General features: G+C 50.9%; 1 protein-coding gene across 12 annotated transcripts in view; it reads left to right on the top strand.

The window, feature by feature from the left end:
* Positions 1 to 21,184, top strand: part of LOC128878405 (nuclear factor 1 X-type-like) — a 57,889-nt gene that overhangs the window by 11,015 nt on the left and 25,690 nt on the right. For 7 of the 12 annotated variants that reach the window (XM_054126576.1, XM_054126578.1, XM_054126575.1 and 4 more), the window contains 4 exons: positions 14,651 to 14,842; positions 15,004 to 15,187; positions 19,901 to 19,954; positions 20,185 to 20,283. In XM_054126576.1, coding sequence (XP_053982551.1) covers positions 14,651 to 14,842; positions 15,004 to 15,187; positions 19,901 to 19,954; positions 20,185 to 20,283 — 529 coding nt within the window. The remainder of the gene's footprint in view (positions 1 to 14,650; positions 14,843 to 15,003; positions 15,188 to 19,900; positions 19,955 to 20,184; positions 20,284 to 21,184) is intronic. The other 5 variants (XM_054126585.1, XM_054126581.1, XM_054126577.1 and 2 more) reach the window with 4 other exon arrangements.

The raw sequence follows: 21,184 nt of genomic DNA, 5'->3' as shown, positions 1-21,184 counted from the left end.
CGACGGAAAAATCCGGGGATTTTCTCTTCTATCCAGCGCAATTCGTATTCTCCATCGCGACGCTGTTCGATCAATATTTTAATTTCGCGATGCTGCGGTATTTAACGGACGAAAGGACGGACAGACCGACAGACGCGGACGGACCCGATGCGCCCGTGAAAGTATTCCTTCCAGGATCGATATATCGCGGTGTTTAGAGAAAATCCTCGGCTACCGGCGATACTTCTTTTTCTCCCTCGGTTACCTGTTCCTCTTGCTGGCCGTTGCGCGGTGAAAGGGTTGCAAATCGAGAGAAAACGTTGCCCCGACTTCTCCGCGCTTTTCTTTCTTCGGTTCTTGGCTTTTGTTCTACCGAATCAGGTGCTCTAGCAATGGACTCCCAATTTACTGCTTTGCGCCTTCAATTCCCCGTGTTTCTTAAGCCTCGCTTAAAATTTCGAGACGCCAAAGAATGTTTGTCGATCCATTCGAATGTCGGATCTTCCACCAGTAGCGACAGGGATTTTTATTTGACTACGCTTCGAACTAAAAATTGTCCCTGGACTAATGAAACTTTTTAAAAACGAAAGTATCCTCGAGGCTGCACGGGTCGCGTTGAATTTTACATGAAGTGCATTTAATCTGCGTCGCGCGAAGCCCTGCAGGGTCGGTCGAGCCCTCTGCCATCGCGGAACGGGCTTTATGAAATTGCAGGCGAGGAGCGGAGGCCACTGGCTATTAATGGACGGTGTCATTTGCAAACCTAATCGACGTCACAGTTTTTTCTTTTTTTCTTTTTTTTTTTTTTTTTTATAAATTACATCAACATTCGTAATCGTAGGAATTTTGTTTACTAAGAATCGTACCGCGTTCATCGAGTTTTTTTAACGCGTTGCAACAAATACTTTAGACGCTCCAAATTGCGATGTATTTTCCGTCCAAGCAAAGGTGTTTTTCCCGTCGGAGCGATTGGCGCCGTTCCATAGATAGAATGACAGATGAAACAAACAAATTATTTAAGTACACGCGTGTAGCTATCGCTTCTACTAGCACGGAAGATAAAAAAAAAAATATGATTCAATAACAACGGCATTACTCGTCCGCGCGTAATGTAATTTATCGAATTGAATTTCCCGAGTCCAAGACTGTCCGATGCTCTACTATTCGATATTGTTCCCCGGTGCGTCGACGCGAGCGTTTCGAGCCGTGTCGTCCACTTTCACGTCGTTCTACACGCCGGCCACGTACGCGCGGATGCTTTCCAGAAAGAGTCGGAAAAAACGATACACTTTTACGCCGTGTTTCATGAAAAAAACAGAACGGGCTCGTTGACATGCGAGATTCGTTCCCGGAAAATTGGAATGGACGTTTCGAGAGAGCCGGTCGTCGACGGCAGGTCTTCTTTTCTGTTCGCGATCTATGAAAGCGGAGCGACTCGAGCGGACCTCGTGCATCGGAGATCGCGATCGTTTGAATAGCGACGCTCTGCTTGGCCACTTTCTCGAACCTTACATATTCATCGCGTTCCACGTTGCCTCTCCTCTCGTATCGAAACTTTGACGCGATACGGTCGATACCATTTTCGTTGTTGAGATATCCTCCGAGGCGATTCAAGCATTTACGATATTATTTCGCTAGCAAAGATATTTAAACACGCGGTGTCTATCTTCTACTCGAAACTTGTACCCGGATAAGAATTTCGCTCGTAGCCCGGCCCGCGAAGTGGAACACGCGGCTGGTCCAGCCTACGCGATGCCGGTCTCGATGGTAGGCTGGGACCAGGGTGAAAAAAAGACCAACCATCGGGTGGTAGAAATTGCCGGAGGAACGAGGGGGTGCGGGATGGTCGAGAGAGAAAGGAAGCAAGAAAAATTCTTCTCTGTAGGGTGAACGGGGGGTGAGTCGGATTGAAGGGGGTAGCAGGGGTCCGAGTCCGTCGTTTTCTCTTAATTTCGAGACAGGCCGCAGGACGATATCGACTACTTCAATTCCGTTGCACGGCACGGCGCTCGGATGGGGGCGGGAAGAGCGAGAGGGCGGGTGGCGAGTAGAAGAGGATCCGCGTTAGAAAGACGGAACCGTTTCGAACGAGACGGAGACGGTGAACGGGGACGAGGAGACAAAACCTCCGACACACACGGAGTCCGAGAAACAGAGACAGAGGCAACGGGACAAGCAGGGGGTGGGATTCTCGAACGAGGAAAAGACGGGAAGATCCGCGGCAGAGAGAGACGGAGAGACATTGTAGGACGCGGAGAACGTGTACGAGCGCTATCACGCGAGAAGAGGGCGGCAGACGACCACGGGACGGAGGGAGTGCAAAGTGTGCGCCCTCCGAGGGAAAGAGAGAGAGAGAGAGCACCCACCAACACCCGCAAGAAGTATCCGAGTACACGAGTACACACGAGCTTTTCGGGAACCGGAGGAAGGGTTGGGATCGGGGCATGGCCGGTGGACGCGAAAGGAAGAGAGATGGAACGAAGGGGAGGGCGAAGGGTTGGTAGTCGGCAGAGAGCGTAGACATGTAGCGCATACGCCGTCGCGACGGAGGCTGCGGCTACGCGGCGCCTACCAACCACCATCTATAATCTCTATGCGGATATCGATTTTCCACCCTGTATTTCCTAAATTTATGCAAACTAGCAGCCCGTCCTCTGCTGCCGCCGCCGCTGCTGCTGCTGCTGCTGCTGCTGCTGCTGCTGCTGCACCCCTCCGTCTGCCCTTCGGCCCGACCACCAACCCCCATCCACCCTCGTGTTCTGTCCTATACACCACCCAACCCGCCTATAAACCCTCACCCTTTGTTCCTGTGTCACTGTTTCGCGCTGTCTCTCTTTCGCCGTCGCTCTCGTTTTCGACTGTTGCCCTTCCCCCCCCCCCCCCCCCCCCCCCTCTCTGGCTCTCTCACGGCCCCCACCGGTCGGTTAGCACAGTGTTGTGTTCGGTATGTGTGTCGGCCCCATTCATCTAACGAGCTCAAGCGGGCTATCGCATCACGATGCACCTCGCACCTCCTCGTCACGAGGAGGAGGTGTATTCCAGTTTACGCTGGCTCGGCGGAAGGGTAGAAGGGGTTGGAGGTGGTCGGACAAGGGTCAGGGGACGCAAAACGGTGTTTTCGTGGGGGTTGTTAATGTTGGATTATGTTTCGGCTTTCGGGTTATTAATTATCGACGCCCCGTTCCGGATTACCCTGTTCTTCGATCGGATTTTTTTCGTGGATTCGAGCGGGGGGTTGAGGTTTTCGAGGCCGATTTATCGCCAGCCTACCCGCGATCGATGAATAAACGAACGCGGCGGCGTGTCGCGAGGAGACGCGAATGTTTTCGACCGTTCGATCGATTTCTTTTACGGTAAAAGAGTTCGTTTCTTGACTTTGCCTATCGACGATTATTCGAGAAAAGTGCGAACCTTTGGTCTTCGGACCAGACGGATAAACAACTAGACGGACAGGGCCGGGGGAGGTGGAGGGTGGAGATGAAGCGCGCGGAATGATAAATCGCTCCCGACTCGGGGGCCGATTTTTCAGCGGGCGGTCGAACGGAAGTCGCGATACGCGCGCGGATTCCTGGCCATAAAGCTACGGAAAAGATCGGAGGCGGGAGGCGGGAGGTGTGCGGTGGGAGGATAGGCGATGGCCCGTAGCGAGCAGGCCGTTCCGAAAAATTTTATTGCCATTGTTTCCGGCATCTCCGAGCACTCTTCCTTCGGGAGGAATATTCGCGCGATACGAAAGCGGAACGCGGAACGCGCGAAAGGGTTCTCGTCGAGACATATGCGATATGCCTGCTGGCAATAAAACGCGCGAGCGAAGCCGGGGGAAGGAAGCACACGGAAGCAGATTATTTCGCGTCTGAACGATACGACTGCCGTCACGGGTCTCTGGGCTGAGGGGGTGGGGCTTCTCGCGAGGATTCGTCTTTCGAGAATATCGTTTATTTTCGGAGTTTCTCGCTTCCGGTGGCGGGGGAGAGGTGGAATAAAAAGACTTACGCGCGATCGACTAGGTCTCGTTGCGTGCCCGCTGGAAAATGCCGCAAGGATCGACGAAAATCGTTTGACGTACGTTCGGGGTCGCGATCGCGGTGTTTTCGCACGCAGACGCTTGGCTTTGCGGTCGACAACGTTACACAGGGTAGGTAGCGGTTGCGTTGGATAGATGATATCGTAATTATTTATCATCTTTTAATTACGTTTCAAAGTTTTCGTCGAATCTTCTCGTTTTTCCTTTCGGTTCGTATCGATCGAGTTTCGAGACTGGGCTCGGTTTGCCGATACTTGGAGTGTGTGCATGTTACCAATCTGATCTGGCAGATTGATTGTTAGGTACACGGCGCGGCTGGATTAAGGACTGGAGGGTGGCAAAGAACTGCGAAATTCGTCGCGGTTCGATAAGTCGATCGGGTTCGTTGGGTCTTCCACTTTGGCCCAATTCCGGCGGTTCAACTTTTAAACGAGGTTTAATCGATATCTCGGACCACGTTGTTCCCAGCGAAACAGTGTCTTTTACAACCGACGCGACGCGTCTTTCCATACGTTAAATATTCGCTCCTTTCAAAAGTTTCCTTTCGTTCGAAATAAATGTGAAAATATCGGCGATGATATATTTACGCTCGGCAGGGTATACCGTTTCTTATTAAATCGAAAGATATCGTTCGCCGTTACGGCGGTCACTGGTATTCGCCGTTAAATTGAAATACGATCGAAAAACATCGTTATCATGAGCGTGTTACGCGCCGTTAAATTAAAGCGCAAAACGGAATCGTCGTTCCTATTGTCGCTGGGACAACGAGAGTAGGGCGTACGAGGAAATATATATGGAACGAAACGAGCGTCCTCCGCTAAATAAATCTGTCCGGCGAATCTCCATTCGGCGGCGAAAAAGAAATTCGCGAAAATAAAAGGGTGTTTGAAGAGCGGCCGCGCGTCGAGGATCGAAGCAACCCCCCAAGGAGTCCGACGCCGGTGCCTGAGAGACGAATGAATTATGCCACCCTCCCACGCCCCCTGGGACTATCATCTCGCAGCACGAGCTCTCAGATTAGAAACCTCGCGAGCGTTTTCCCTCTTATCCTCTCGTATCAGATCCTGGAATCGTCCCGACGACGAGCCCTCGCGGTTTCGTTCGCGCGATCCTTCATCTCGGAGCCAAGGCTTTCGGTAAATTCGCGGCGGAGATTATTTTTTGAAAAATGACACCCCGTCTTTCCGCGTTATCGCTGCCGGCGAGCAGAACGCGTCCAAATCTAACGCGGACCTGCCTCCTCGCGAAATGCTTTGGCAAGCGTCGAAGATGTTCGACTTTCGAACGAGAAAGGATGCTTTCCTAAAGATTCAACGACGACAGTACAGGCCTCTAAAACAGAGAAGCGAAAAAGTAAACACCGACACTTTTGAACCCGTAATCCTCTGATCTGCTTTCCAAATAAGAGAGAAAGTCTGCGCGACGCAAAGCACGTGTGCAACATTCCGTAGGATTTGGTGATAGGCCATCCTCAGCCTCGAAGATAGGCTGAAAGGGTGCGGAACGAAGCGGCCGGAGGCCGAACGGCGAGGGTAATAGACGTAGGATGGGTTAAACGGGGGTGGCTCGTGATACTCGAACGGTCGCGGCACAGAGGAGGAGGGTTTGTAATATTTACAACACTCTATGCAGACCCCGGAATTGCCTATAAAGAAATCGCGGAGTCGCTTTGTTCGCGTCATAACGTAGTAACGTAAGGGGCCAGCAGCTATACAGTCGGGAACCATGCCAAATTAATAAATATATTCCAGTCTATCCCAAGCTCGAGCCTCTTCCTCCTCCGTGTACCAGCTATCGGCATCCACCGATGCGGCCCATCCCCCTTGGAACCAGACCCGCTACCCACCACCTATGGGCTTCCCATAAATTTTCGATCGACGCAACCCCCAACCTATCTCTCTGTCCACCTTTTCCGCTGCGCGTACACGTGATACGAGACCGTTGCTCCACAGTCTCGAATCGGTCCTCCAGAGCTCGCAAGGACGCGCTTTGGATTTATGCGGAGGACTTCCGATGCTTTCGTTCCTCTCCTAATTTATGTAATCCGCCTCGTCGGGAGACTGGGTTTTTGCCTAATTTCGAGCTTCTCTTTTCTTTGCTCGTTTTTGCGGTGGCCGGAGGTCGGGGGGTTCTTTGGACGACCGTGACGTACACCGAGAGACGCGAGTATTCGTACGATAAGGACATGTATGAATAATAATTATATAAATGCTGTACGATGTTTGCGCGCTCGTTTTACGATCTCTCGGTATACGCGTTCGATCGGATTTAGGTCGGGTGATTGCGAGAGAATAGCTAATGTAAGAGGAGTATTATACGGAAAGCGGTGACACACTATCCAAGTTGCGCGCTTTAGACCAAGGCCCTATGGAAATGTACTTCCTGCTCCTAGTTTGTCGCCGCTTTCGTCCAAGTTTTCTCTGCACGTGGCTTTAACGAGATTTGTATCCGGATAAGAGTTTCGGCGATCTCCGACGGTATCGCGGACATCCCTCGAGAGCCAGCGGAAACGAAGCATAATTTTGATAGTTGAAGCTGGCGCGGCGTGTCGATGGTCACCGGTCGATCGGTAGCCGTTAACGAGCCAACGTTTTTCCCCGGCGCGGTTCGGTCGAGGGTGGTCGGGTGAAAATTTCCGGTGGCAGGTGAGCTCATTTCCCCGCTTAATTCCCGTGACACGAGTCACACCGCGTACGGCACCGATTTTGATAGGATAAGCGCGCGTAAACACGGCCAAACAGAGACGCGACAGCCGAGAGCGTCGAAACCGAGGCCTGCAGCCGAAAAACCGAATCGATAGGCCGCATACCCGGTGCACACGTAAGCCTCCTCTCCGTGTAGTCGTACGTGTGTACGTGTCGGCGTCTGCGAGAGAAATCGCTATAGATTACAGTCTGTATACTTACGGGGTTGGCCTGAATTTAACCTCCACTCCATCCCCACCCACCGCCCTCTCCATCGTCTCCCGAACCCCTTTGAATGCGAGAAGGAGGGAAGAGAAGAGCGTTCTATCAAAGACATTTTTCCAAGAGCAATCCGTCTTCGAGAGGGGAAAAAGCCGGCGGATAGTCTGGAGCCAATTGTCGATTACGTACCGCGCGCGCGCGCGGAATTGCGTTTCCTCTTCTCTTTATCGTTCTCGGTGTTCTCGAACCGTTTTCCTTGTTTTATCGCTTCTACCGAGAATGGGGCAGCCGCGTCTAGGAACGCGTATGATTTGTAATAGGTTTTAGCGGAGCAAGGATCGTTTAACTCGAGCTACCATTGTAAGTGCGTGGATATGTATCGTCCGTCCGCGATCTGGGTAAATCGATCTCGCGACTCGTGCAACTTTGTCGTCCGAGACCATTTCGAGAACCGTGGTTTCCTTTTACGCGATAACATTGGACAATTTCGCGCGTCTTTCGCTCTGGAAATTTCTGGACGAGCTACGGCTGGAATTCCCTCGTACGCGAAGGAAATTCTCCGCGAGACAGCACGTGGCTCGGGAAGTCGCGTGCACATGGCCGATCCAACCTTGGTTCGCTGGCTGCCAAAGATTCGTAAACCCGTAATTCAGTACGTAGGGGGCTAACCTTGTTGAATTGGCGTACGCCAAGAAGCGGCCACGTGCTCGTCGAACGTGAACGCGTTTCCTTTTGCGCGGTGTACGCGACCATGCGCCAAGCATCTCCAACGTTCGTGAAAGAATTCATCGAATCGCCTCGCCACGTATTTTCGAACAACGCGACCGATCTTTTTCTTTGCTCGTGGAATAATTTCGTTAAGTTTCGGAAAGTATCTTTGCGAAACGTCAACGAGAACGTCTTCGTTGCTCGCATTTCCCGTATACTCTGGAAAAGTTGATCGATTTCGCCTCGCGACGAATTCGTCGGGCTCGTTATTTTCCTAATCGTGAAATGATTTGGGAACGAAAGTGGCCTTCCAGCGAAAAAATTGTCCGGGGCGACGCAAATCGTTCCCAGTGGCTCCAATAACAATAACTTTCGCGAAGTAAGCACCCCAAAAACGCTCTCGAGGCGTCCATTACGTCGCGATATAACGCGGCGTCTCCTACCCCTCGCCGCTGTTCTTTTTCCTTCCATTGTCCGCCCTCCTCCTCGCGGTCCAGCAGGCTGCGACAATTTGCCGCATAACGATGCCTTCTTTCTTTTCGTAATTGAATCTAAATATTAAAACTCCGCCGCTGGCTTTGGCGCCAGCCTCCTTGATTTTTCGTTCCTTAACGCACTCCCATCCCCCGCCCCGTTCCGCAACCGTGTCTGCCCCAAACCACCGGCGAAAAGTTTCGAGACTCGACGGCCAGCGTCCTCGTTGCCACGGAATATCGTTTAGAGCGATCCTGCCGCTGAAATTACACCGTAACGCGTGTTAAAGGGCTGAGCTCGTTCAAAAACTTCCCCGCAGACCCACCCTCGTTTCCACCCCTTTCCACCCGCTTTATGACCGTCACGGCGTTACGGGAGAGGGAATTGTTCGAATTATATTCGACCGCTAGACAACAGCCGGTGCTTCGGAATGAAAATTTCTCTGTGGATTTTGGGACTGACGTCGGCAGAGAAACGAAGAAGAACCTCTCGAATTAGTTTCGATCGTTACGAGTCTTGTTCGTCGAAAGTCTGACGAGCTCGCGTCGAAACGAATTCTTGGTGCTGCTTGTATCAAGATCGAACAGACGGGAAATTCGGTGTAACAGAAACGAGATTCGAGGGAAGATTAGACGAACTTTGAAAAGCGGTTTCGTCCCTTGGGGGTGGATTTCCTCGGCAGAAGTAGATTATATTTTCTACGTAGGGCGAGTCGCAAAATTCGTCCTAGTCTCGTTTACGGCCTCGATTATCCAATCGAGGTAACTCGATGGTTTTATACGGAATATCGATCGCTTCGTGTGCAGTTATTTACATTCCGAATTAAGTCGACAGAGATAATCGAGATGAAAAAGCATAAAAGCGACAAACGTAGAAACATCCAAAGACGCGGGCGCAGGCATCGTACTCGAAATCCACTTAAAAGCGCAAGAAAACCGCGCCCCGATTGCAGCTGCTCAATTACGCAACCCCAATTAACCACCCGAGAGATACGACGATGCCCCCTTAACCAGTCTCGACGCTCATCCCCCGCGAATGGTAAGGCGAAAACGAGCTGACCGTCGGCCGTTAGGCTAAAAATGCGGTCTGCGCTTTATTTCCCGCGCTTGAAAATAGCCCGTGAGCCTCCGTGAGCGACCGTACTCGTTGCGACGACAGAGTGGGGGTGGAGGATGGTGTGTGTGCGCGAGCGTGTGTGAAAATTTGAAGCGGAGGGAGGGGTAAAGAGCGTCGGTGGGGAAACAGCGACGTCGACGCCGAGCATTTTGGGAGTGGGGTCAAGCTCCCTTCCTCCTTTTCGCTCGGGAGGTGGGACGAGGATCGAGGGACGGGGAGGTGGTGCATTTACGGTCGTCACGCTCGCACACAGAGAGACGCGTTACCGCTGGACGATGCACGTGGGGATTTCATACAGGGTGATTCGCGGCGATGTTTTCACGATCGAGTTTTCTCGCGGTTGTTGATTCGACGCTTTTGGTTTTCGAGAGGCTGAATCGTTGGCAGGGGTGAGAATTGTTTCGCGATTGGCACCGAGCGTGTTTTGGTTTGTCGAACCGGATAGATGCGCTGTGCTGCCCTTTAACTTACCGCTACGTTCTTTCGCGTATTCGAAGCCGACCGAAAGCCATCGACCGTTTAGATCGAGTCCTCGTGATTCGTCTAATAACGAAAATAATAAACTTTACAGTACCGCTTATCCTTTGTAGTTTCAAACTAACTTTTACTTGTCCGAAGTGGATCATACTACAGGAATCGATAACGTTTCAAAGCTAAATAAAGAATGCGGTCTATCGTTATTTAATAAAATAACGTGTACACACGCAGACCACCCCGTGTATAGGAACACGCGTACGTTTGGTAAATTCATTCGCGAGAAGAACGGACCTGTAATACGTAATTTCGGTGCACGCAAATTCGCATATGCGCTTAATGCAGCGGGCACACGTACGAGCTCGCATAATTGTGCAGGTAGAATTTTAAAATGCCATACAGGCGACCGAGCGAAAAGGCAAAAAGAGGAAGGAAAAATTGTGGAATAATATATTCGGCTTTGGCGAACATCGCGAGACAGCGGTTACCGCTTTTCGCGTAGCTCGATTGCACAGAGGAGAGACTCTCTGCAGTTCTCGCGCATTAAATTCAGGTGTCGCGTACGCGTAGCCTGGAACAATAACGATAAATAATCGATCGATCGAGCACGAATAACGAAAAACGACGACTCGATGGGAACATTAAGAAAAGTGTAACAAGATACGGGCCTTGGCAGCACGTTTAAATGAGGTATCGGTTAGAGAATTTCGCGCACCAGGTGGCAGTTATAGTAGACCGCGGACGTGTAGGAGGAGGAACGGAAGTTGAACGCTGGAACGATTGGGGTGGGTATGAACAGGGTGCGAGAGAGTGAAACGAGTATTATAGAGATTTCGTAGCAAACGCGTGGATATTGTTTGGAATACAAGACACTGCTTATATTCGAGACTCGTTATATTCGATCGAATGAAAAGTACAACGGGGTAACGGATGTATCGTCGTACATATATCGAAAACGTTTTCGGGAGTCCTACTTCGTGCTAGATTCGCGCGAATCCGATGCGCGATGCACGCGTTGCTTTCTTCGTCCTCGTGGCAGGTATGCGTCGTGTCATACCGCGTCATGTATTCGCAGCTCGCGGCAAATCCAAAATAAATCGGTGGCAGCTGTCGCGTCTGTGTTTCGGAGGTGTGCTCGCTCGCTCCGAGTGTTTTTCTCTCCTTCGGAGACCGTTTTCGGTACTGTTACGTCGCGTCGAAGGCGGTAAGGGTGCAAATTGGAAATCAAGAGTATTACTCGAAACGTGTAATTTCGCTTTGGTCTGGAAACATAATAAAAAAAAAATATAAAAGAATGGGGGGAAGGGGAAAGAAAAAGAGAAAAACGACGTCAAAGCGACGGTTCCACGGCAATTGACGTCGGTGCCTGGAGAGACGCAAGGAGGACCAGCGCGGAGGAAAAGTTTCTCTTTAGAAAACGCGGCAACCTGTTTCGCTTTGTTTCATCCTCTTTATCCGCATTGCTTGGTCCTCGAGGCCGCGGGTTGGATGGAAAGAAGGACTCGCGACGGAATGTAAAACGGAAATAGAAACGGGCCGTAGCACATCGATGCTCTTCCGCGTTCCAACAATCGGCCCGCGGACCACCTCGTTCCACCTTCTCGTCTTACTTCCTCGGATAGAGGCTTTGTTTCTCTCTGGATATTGCGATTGAAGCGGTCCTCTTGCTTCCTCGGGATTACGTCTACTCGGACTGTGGCCCCCTTTTTAAGCCACTCTGCACGCCACTTCCGTTTCGATGTCGTCCCTGCATTCCCCGGACGTTCGTGCCCGAAATAGCTGCGCTTTTGTGAATCCTGCTCCCTCCCTCGCGGATCTTTCAAGGCTGATATTGTTCGGATGGCGTTTCCCGAAAATTTATCTCGCGGAGATGCCTCGGTACCCAGCTGTCGACGCAGACCGATACGATCGACGGCTGGTTCCGGAGAGCCGCGTAAACACCCTTTCGAAAAACTCGATTACTTAAACGTACGAACGAACGCGAGGAATAATGTTTTAAAGATAATTCGACGAACAAGCACGGCGAACGTTCTCTCGGCTGCTGGCCGATTCGAGACCAGTCTCTTCTTATCGAATAGCGAGGCAACTGTTGGAACGGAAATCCAAAGTGGAGGGTCGCTTATTTTCGGATAATCACGTCGAGCGCGACAAATTGTCGGCGCGGAATCGTTTCGAGCCTTTTTCCACGGGTATTTACGTTCAATTTCGTTGGCTGTATGTAACGAGAGCTCGTTGGCGCGAAGTGAGACGAATTCGATTACTACGACCGAGGCTGGAAAGAGGGAGGCGATCGAACGACTTGTACGTGAACGTCGTACAGAAGAAAAAGCATAAAAATGAACTGCCTTCCGAGATTTATTTACCGGAGAAACTTACTGCTTTTATTCAATACCCGACTCGTCGAGCTCGAAAAATTCTCTCTCGTCGATAGCAATCGACGATCCAGACGAACCGAACGTTCGTCGTTCATCGATTTATCCTTCGTACTTTGCGTGCCTCTTTGTTTTACGAGTTGATTTTCTTTTTTTTTTTTTATATATAATTTACGTTTAAATCAGCTAGATTTCGAAGGTACACGTATCGACTTTGAGATTTAGGTTGCAACCATTGTAGCAAGCTTTTGTGCTCGACGCAGCTCGGGGATCGAACTATCGATGCATGCTCAACATGCGGAATAACTACAGAAAAGCATGTAACGTTCCAAGCGCGGAGAAGCTATTGAATCGTGTCGTGGACCTCTGCAGGAAACCTAGAGCCTCCGTAGCGGTCTCGAATACATGATTAACCGTAGAAAGACAGTCACGAGCCGTCGCGTCAAAGACGACAGGAGGGAGACACTTTCGGTTCGTTTACGTCATCCGTAGTTACCTTTGGAAAAGAACGTTCGAGAGCGAACGCGAAAGAAATAATATCAACGAAGAAGACGTTGGTAATATTTTGATCGGAAAAGGTCGCGGATCGGCAGGATCGAACGGCACGTACGTATCCACGTCGGAGCGCGAATAGCATCGCGAGAAATCGTCGGTGTGAACGAGGTAAACTGCCGCGCCTAGGTGTACATACGCATGTCACGATATACATACGTGGCTGGTACACTCGCGGCCCTCCTTCACACTCGGCATACTTGATCGGGTTTATGCAGGATGCACCGGGTGTAACTGCACCGGGTCTCTCCCACAGTGGGGTCGACCGCGGCCGTCTTGCGTGACATTTCTTGTCCGTGAGAGAGCGGTACATACGTGCTTAAAATTTTGCACGTGCGCGAAAAATGCGCGGGGACATCGCGCCACGCCACGCCACGCCGCGCGGTACATCGCAAGTACGCGAGGCCCGTGCACCGGGAAGCGTCGCGACGCGACGCCGACGCTGCTCTTCCAGCTGTCTACACCCTTTCGACCGAGTACTCCTCGATATTCGCGTTTGTTTACTCGTTCGCCTATTCCGGTACCAACGGGATTAACCCAGTACCTGTTTTCTCCTAATTTTAGCACGCCAAAGATAAAGTCAAAACAAACTCGTCGAGTCCGAGAAGGAGTCAACCTTGCGACCGAGAATATTTGTTGAATCGTAGATTCTATTAACCGTGACCGTGTCGTCGCGATCGAACTTGGTTCTCCCTAGAAATTCCATAGAAGTTGGTGGCTGCGGGTGGCATGGAAAATTGGCGCGGATGAGATTAGCGAGGTAGAAAAGAGTACCGGTGTCAAGTGTTATGCAGATGAGGCAACTTGGTTGGAAAACCCGTCTCTGGTTTGCGTCGAGGCAGTCCGAGTTTACAAAGTAACTACTTCTCAAGCGTGTAGCACGTAGCTATGTGTATGGCCGGCATTGTGCGCGCGTTCCTGACAACTACGAAAGGGTTAAATACCGACGCTCGAACAGTTGTTTTTCTGTAGGCGTGGAAATCCCGCGAAGTTGGTCGAATTGTGGAGAACATCGACGACGACGACGACGACGACGCCGACAACCTCGGTAGAGCGCATCGACGGCGGTTATGCAGCGCACGCCCGCGGCCCTCGTCACGCGTGGAATAGCAAATGCACGGGTGCATAAGGTCCCTGAGAAATGCATTGAAAGCGCGCGGAATGCATCGACCGACGACGCGGCAGCGGCCGATCTATCCCGCCTAGCCCCTTTCTGCCACGCACGTGCGAGCCGCGAAACTTTGTGGAAAGGAGAAAAGGAGGAGGCGGGCGCGTTGCGTTTCTGCACGCCTCGCGTCGACCGACACGCGCGCGAATCGCTGCGATTCTCGGAGCTCGAGGCGCGTGAACGAGGTGCCCGATTTCCTACACTCGTCAACCTTCCGCGGTAAACCGTTCCTGTTTCTCTCGGACGATACGCGACGGCTATTAGGACGAAAGGAGTTACGCTAAAGTTCGCCGAGCCGTTTGAAATTCGCGTTGCGCGTCTAGCTAGCCGCGCCATCTTTCCGCCAGCGATATGGTAAATTTCGAAAGCGGGTCGCTCCACTTCCTTTGCTCGGCATCGACGATGCAATCGCGAGTGGTCTGATTAAAACGCGAGGCCCGCTACCGAGACACGTAGAGCGCGAGGAAGGTCAAGATATCAGGGAGAAGAATCATGTGGAGACACGGTGTCGCGCAGCGCGAAGACGTGATCTCGCATATCGTTTCGACGAATAGTTTGAGATAGCTCGTTGCTTTGGTGTCGAGCCATGGCTCGAGTTTCGTAAACTCGAGGAACTTTCCGGGATCAACAGCTGCCGCGGGACATCGATACGCGAAGCTCGAGAATATGTTCTTCGTAACGTGTACGACTCGCGGTGTCGCGTCGATTCCTTCGTCGGGACGAACGTTCGACTCCTCTTTTTCGCGAAAGCTGCCTTTTTGCTCGCGACAAACTCGACGTTTTTCCATCCCGTTCGTCGTACTTGACATTTTATAACCTAATCGAAAGTAAATCGTCGAACGGTAATCGAATGGAAACAATTGATTGCGTGTTGCAGAACGAGAAGCTGGAGGTGAAACAGAAATGGGCCTCGCGGCTTCTAGGAAAATTACGAAAAGATATCACGCAGGAGTACAGAGAGGACTTCGTACTGAGTATCACCGGGAAGAGGCCAGCCATGTGTGTCTTAAGTAATCCTGACCAGAAGGGTAAAATGCGTCGGATCGATTGCCTGCGTCAAGCCGACAAGGTACGTCTGACCATTGCCTTTCCGATCTACTCGCGCGCTCTTTTCGCTTCAACGAGAACGTTGAAATTATTACCAATCACGCTCGGTGGTAGACGGTCTCGCAACTTGCCGAGAGTCGAACTCGCAGCCAATAACGATATAGTTTGGCCGTTGTGTCGCAGGTATGGAGGTTGGACCTGGTAATGGTGATCCTCTTCAAGGCAATTCCGTTGGAGTCGACGGACGGGGAACGGCTGGAGAAGACTGCGGAATGCGCTCAGCCGGGCCTCTGCGTCAACCCCTATCACATCAACGTCTCCGTCCGGGAACTCGATCTCTACCTCGCCAATTTTATCACCAGCCACGGTAAGAGATAACTAAGATAATCGTACGATTAAAGGGCTTTGATTCGTCTTTCCGCTAATCTAGAATCGACAGCTCTTTCGCGCACCCTATCGCGAGTCGATCGACTGCTGTGCGTTAAAATTGTTGCAACAAAATGTTCCTACTATCTCTCCATCCCCCGTGACGATCTTATCCGTTACCTCGACAGCTGTTCAGCCCGATCAAGGCGACCCGTGCAGGTCGCGATCTTGGTTCCGTGTACGCTAGCGAGCTGCGCGCGTTCATTCACTCGCGAATCCGTCCATTCAAAGTGTCCACTCCACTCGGCTTCGATTCAAAGTTTCTTGGAACGCTCTGCCAATCTCACCGGCCCCCATACAACGGGGCTGCTGTTCATGGCGCGGGACTGGCGCGAACCGAGTCTCCTCGCGCCGCCTATTCTTCGCTGGCTCGTCGTTTCCATATTTTCGTTGCTCTAAATTATCGGATTATTGCCAATATTCGCGATACATTCTCGTACGATCTGTAACTATCGCGGCACCGATTGGCAGAGCCTCGCGTCCGCTTCGAGAATCGTCTTCAAGAATAGTCGATGTTGTTCACCGTCCAAGGTATTCGATCGTTTCGCGTTCCATGAGTTCGATGAATTCAACCCGAGTCCCCTTCGGGGATTCTAGAACGGATTCTCGGTGAATGTGCTCGCTGGGGAGAGCCCCGTTCTAGTCGAGAGACATTGTTTCTCCTCGGAAATAGGAGTCGCAAAGCTGCCCTACCGCGTGTACCTCGAAGCTTGGAAGAGCTTCCAAGCGCCGCGTTCTCGTAGCCTGCGGAAATTCGAGAAAAATCCTATAAACCGCGGAAAATGGACGCGGAGCGTCGAAAGGTTGTTAACTCGTTTCGCAAGAATGGTTTTGCGGAACGAAAGAAGGGAAAGTCCGTCGCCCGGTCATCGACGGCTCGATCGATCGGCTGCCAGAAATCTCGCGACTGGCAGCCTGCTTTGGCGGGTTGCGGCTCTGTTCTTTCATTCGGGTTTCATCGAACTCACTGACTCAGTCGCGAAACACGTAATTTCCGTACGCGCGTCCTGGCAACTCGGTCGCCCCGACGAGCCGGTGTTCCGCTCGTGCAGAGAGTTGCTGGCTCGCGGGGCCACGGGCCCGTACTACGCCTTGGCAGCCTGCTTTCGAATGTTTACACCCGGTTGACGCAAAAATTGGCGAGGCCTACCGCGCACCATCTGGGAGAAAGAGAAAAAAAACGCGCGGCTGCCAAGACATGGGGTAGGTTAGGCACTCTCCAGATGATCGTGGAACGCGGGACACGGTTCGTTCGGTTTCCTCGACGAATCAATCCGAATCTTATCGAGATACATATTTACGAGCAAGATGCGTTTACGATACGATACGCGTACGACATTTTTTCGCGTAATTTGTTTTACTTTTTACGCAATGTTTGCCGCGACACCCACGGAACCTTTCCTCTTCTAATAAGTATGCGTCGATCCTTCGTAGTTGTAGGGTCGAGAAGAAATCTTCTCGTTCCCGTTTGACATCGGTCGAGATTGGCAAAAGTTCTCAAGACCACGTTGCCGACGGTCTGGTAGCCGCGCGCTCTAGCACGTGGCCGATTTTAATTCACAAAGCCGACGAAAGAAGAAAACTGGCGGTCGTGCGCGGCGACGAACGATCAACATCATAAAAATTCCTGGCTCTCTGTAAATATACACGCCGGCACCACAATAATATAAACTCGGTGGCTGCCAAGGCGTGCCGGATAGCGAAGGCTTCGGCTACTTCGGACCCTTTCGGATTATCTGCCCCGTCGACGCGTATGCTAAAAGTAGACACTCGCCTCCGTTCGTTCGTTTCGACTGACCTAATAGACGGTATTATTATACAGGGTGTTCGCTAACTGCTGGTACAAGCGAAAAAGGGATTACATTTTTTTATGCGAGGCTTTGTTTTCGAGAAAATCAGCTTCGAATTTTCCCCGTGTACGGGTGCACTTGATCATGTCCCGTTGTAACGGATCTCAATGTAGATCAGGGTCTCGATTGAAGTTACGTTGATAAACACTTTCAATGGCACGTGGAATCAACTCCTTTTCGCTCGTACCACAAGTTACCGAACTCCCTGTAGAAAGGAAGTGCACCGGGATGTAGCGCATCCGGTTCTAGACAATTCAACAAATAACATCCAAAGTGTCCACCTTTGATCACCTTTGTTTTCGAGCTGTTAAAAATAAAATCGGTCCGTCGTTTTCGTCTTGTTACGTGCGTGGAAGGAAATTAGCGGCCACGTGGCGTTGATTCACTGGAGAAACGCGAAGCGAGAGGTCTCCGGATCTATTCCGGATTAGCGAAGTCTAAAACTGAGCTGGTAGTGGCATCGCGAAAATGCGATGTCCGAGAACGACACGCACGAAGTCGCACCTGTCCTCTCCTCTAACACTTTCATAAGAGACGATGATACTTACGCAACTGGCCGGGCGATATTTAGCTCTTAGGACGAACACGGTGCAGCCGTTTGCTCGTCGCTTCGACGTCGAGTCTTGCTCTCCTGAATAGTTTGAAAGCGGATAAACAATCAGGTTTTACGATTCCAGCGTCGGGATGACCCGGTGCATCCCGATCGACGCACCGAACCTTCGCGAACGCGTTTGGATCGCGCGACGCGCGGCCGTTTTCGACGCTGCTCTACATTTTCCTTTGTATTATTTATTTCTTTACAAAAAGCCAGACTAGTGTCGGTTATTGCTTGTAGCTGCATTCTCTAGGATACGTAACCACGTGGAATCGCGGTCTCTCTGTGCGTCAAAGTATCCAAGACTCGTGCGTTCGGATAACGGGCAAATCTACTGATACAATGGAGGTTCTATCGCGCCTAAGATCACTTATTCCTCGTTAAGCATCGTTGCCAAACGGTATCTATCGGTCGTAGGGGATGTTCATTGTTCATTCTGATGGACCGCTTATTCGAAAGACAGGGGATATTATGCTCGAGAGTCGCGGCTGATTGTATCATCCGTTCATCTAACGCTCCTCGACTTCGGTCCGATCGAAGTTCGAGCCTCGATCGAATTTTTCGCGTGCACCGTCTTTGGAAAAGACGCGCGAGTTTTGCGTCACCGACACACTCGTGTTCTCGTCGGTGTAGCGTGCACGCGAGCATGTGACCATGCGTGCCGATGTGTGCTCGCTCTATAAATAAATAGGCGACGGACATCTTGTATGTACCGAACACACTCTCTCTCTCTCTCTCTCTCTCTCTCTCTCTCTCTCTCTCTCTCTCGCTCTCGCTCTCTCTCTCTCTTTCGGACACCGTGCTCGCTCGTTTATATGTTTGACTTTAGATTCGCACGGTCGCGAATAACCGAAACGAATGTTCTCGTACTTGCGATTCAGGGGTAAAACGATCGTAATTGTTTGCGGAATTAATCGCGGTGTGACCACGATTCATGGTAGTTTGATCGATACGATCGACTGTATCAAATTTGTAGTCGAGTTCATTCTGGAATCGACTTCTTGGCTGGTAACGGAGAAGTATCAAATATTTAGATTACAAGGAGATACTAGGAAACGGAAAGCGTTTAGAAAATGATCGTAAAGTCAACGTTGCGACGTACCGAGCGCCGTCCTTGGCGGAATCTTCCCGTAGCGTCGCGAAATCAGCCGCGTCCATGGATCGCACGGTGTCAACAGATCCCTGCTCTCTATTATTGTTCCAAGATCGCGCGTATCTATCGACCTCCTAAAATTTCTGCGTCGCGCACGCATCTGTCGACCACAGGCCGACTAATTTTGCTGGGACTCCCAGAGAATCCGTCGCCGATGTCGCAACTACTTTTTGGGAAAACGATTTCGTCGCGCGAATACTGATCTAATTTTCACGGAACGTTCTATACACCTCTTTGTTTAGATATACAGTCAGACCCGTAAGTATTCGTACTCTCTCTCTCTCTCTCTCTCTCTCTCTCTCTCTCTCTCTGGCTATCGAAGAAATTTGTCTAATTTAAATGGTAGGCTTCGTGCAGATATAGAAGGTACGAATACTTCTGGAACTGACCGTATATATATAACACTAACGACACGAGTCTCTCGAATAGATTCTCGACGCACACCTGTCTTCGTTACAGACGTCCAATCTTCTAGGCGTAAGGGTTGAGACGCGAATTGCGCGCTCGCAACAGGGATCGCTTATCGTTTCAACGGCGAGGGTATAAACGAACGGCGTATAAGTTTGAGTCGCAATTAAAAATAACTCGGCAGCGAAGATGCGTTTGTTAACGTCTATTTATAACGGCCGTTCGTTTTTGCGACGGGATTCTCTGTTGTTGTTTAACAAACAGAATCGCGAAGACCCGACGACGACGCGGACGACGATTGCGAAACGTTTTTCCGAATTTCCATCCGCGTCGCCGAAATCGATCTCCTCGCCTCTCGTACCCCGAAGCCATCCCTCGAGGAACTCGAACACACGTTCCGGGCTCTCGTGTATTTCGGTGGTATGTTGCGTAATGAGATTTGCGTAAGGTCCCGCGATATAAAACACCGTGTGACAGCGAAGGTGAGATGGGATAGAGCATAAGAATTTAGAGTTTAAGTATCCGAAATATATCTCGTATCCGACACCGCAACGAAAGATGGTTTGATCGGTGACGGTCCCCCAAACAGCATACTATGGCTGCTATCCTGCGAGTGTCTAATTTGTGTGTCATCGTTTACTGTTCCAGAGGTCCTAAACGGCATCTGCAACGCGAGCAAGGAGGAGGAGAGGCGGCGAAAAGGTAAACGAATTGTCTCGAGTTTTACGAAACGATCCGTTCGAACCGAATAGGGTATCCTATAGGATATCGACGCGACTATCTCGCATAGAATCAACGAGTCCGTTGCTCGTCATTTCTCGAACGAACGTCTCGCTGAAATGCTCCAACTCTCACGGAAGAGAAGTTCGAAAGACGACGTTCGGCATCACGTTTACACGAATAAAACGTCGTCGACTGGGTTCTGTTCCCAGGTACAGGCTACCACGAACTATATAACGGTGTTGTCTGCAATGACACGATCCTTGCGACGGGTGTCTTCAGCTCCAAGGAGCTCTGGATGCTTTCAAAAGGTACGACGATCTCTTTTTCTCGCTCGTTTCACGCTGTCGTGTTGCTTCCTGCATGGACGAAAGTCGACCGAATTCTAGGATATCGAAAGTCTCCAGTCTCTCTGATCCGACGCACGAACAGCGAATGTTCGTTCTGTTCGCGACGCGTTTTCACGGATGCTTTCGAAAGGTAATCAATAAATCGATATCTGGAAAACCTTTTGAAAGCATCCTTTCGATGATAGAGTCATCGACGAGGATGGTACTCAGGAACGGATAGACGCACGCGGATAGACGAGAAAATGAAAAGCAACTCGCTCGCCGCGGTACCAACCGATTCGTTTATGCTAGTTTCGTTATCGAAAAGACGTCGGTTGCTTCGGGTGTATCGATAGCGGTTTATCGCCAGGAATGTCGACGGTAAACGAACGCTCGCGTATTTTTAGGCCCGGAATGCGAATCGCGGCTTCCACTTGACAGTTATCCTTTCGACGTGCCCGAGACTACTTCGCTCCTCTTTCGCTATCAAGGACCTGACGAACGATCGGCACGCTTTGCGCGTGCACGAGTGCACGAAACTGGTTCGTTGCTGTACGTCTTCGCTCGTAAGCCTTCCCCAAATCGAATTTCAAATTCTGAAGTCGACGGACTCGATCGGTGAAAAGCGACAGAGGTACCGTACCGGACGCTGTCGACGCGTTTTACATTTCTCGCCTATTTTCCCATATGCCACGATCCAAGAAGGGATTTCTTTATTCCTCGCTCTATTCGTAGGTATCCTGAAACGTCAAAGTGTCTGTTCCGAGCGCGCACGTTTCTCGTAGCATCGTCGTTTCCTTGTTTTTCGACGAAAGACGTCACGACTGAAATTTTAAGCCGATCTCTGGCGAAACGAGCAGCGTGGCACGCGTGCATCGCCACT

Source organism: Hylaeus volcanicus, chromosome 6 (assembly GCF_026283585.1).
Source record: "Hylaeus volcanicus isolate JK05 chromosome 6, UHH_iyHylVolc1.0_haploid, whole genome shotgun sequence".
Lineage (NCBI taxonomy): Eukaryota > Metazoa > Arthropoda > Insecta > Hymenoptera > Colletidae > Hylaeus > Hylaeus volcanicus.
This window is presented reverse-complemented; position numbering and strand designations above follow the sequence as displayed.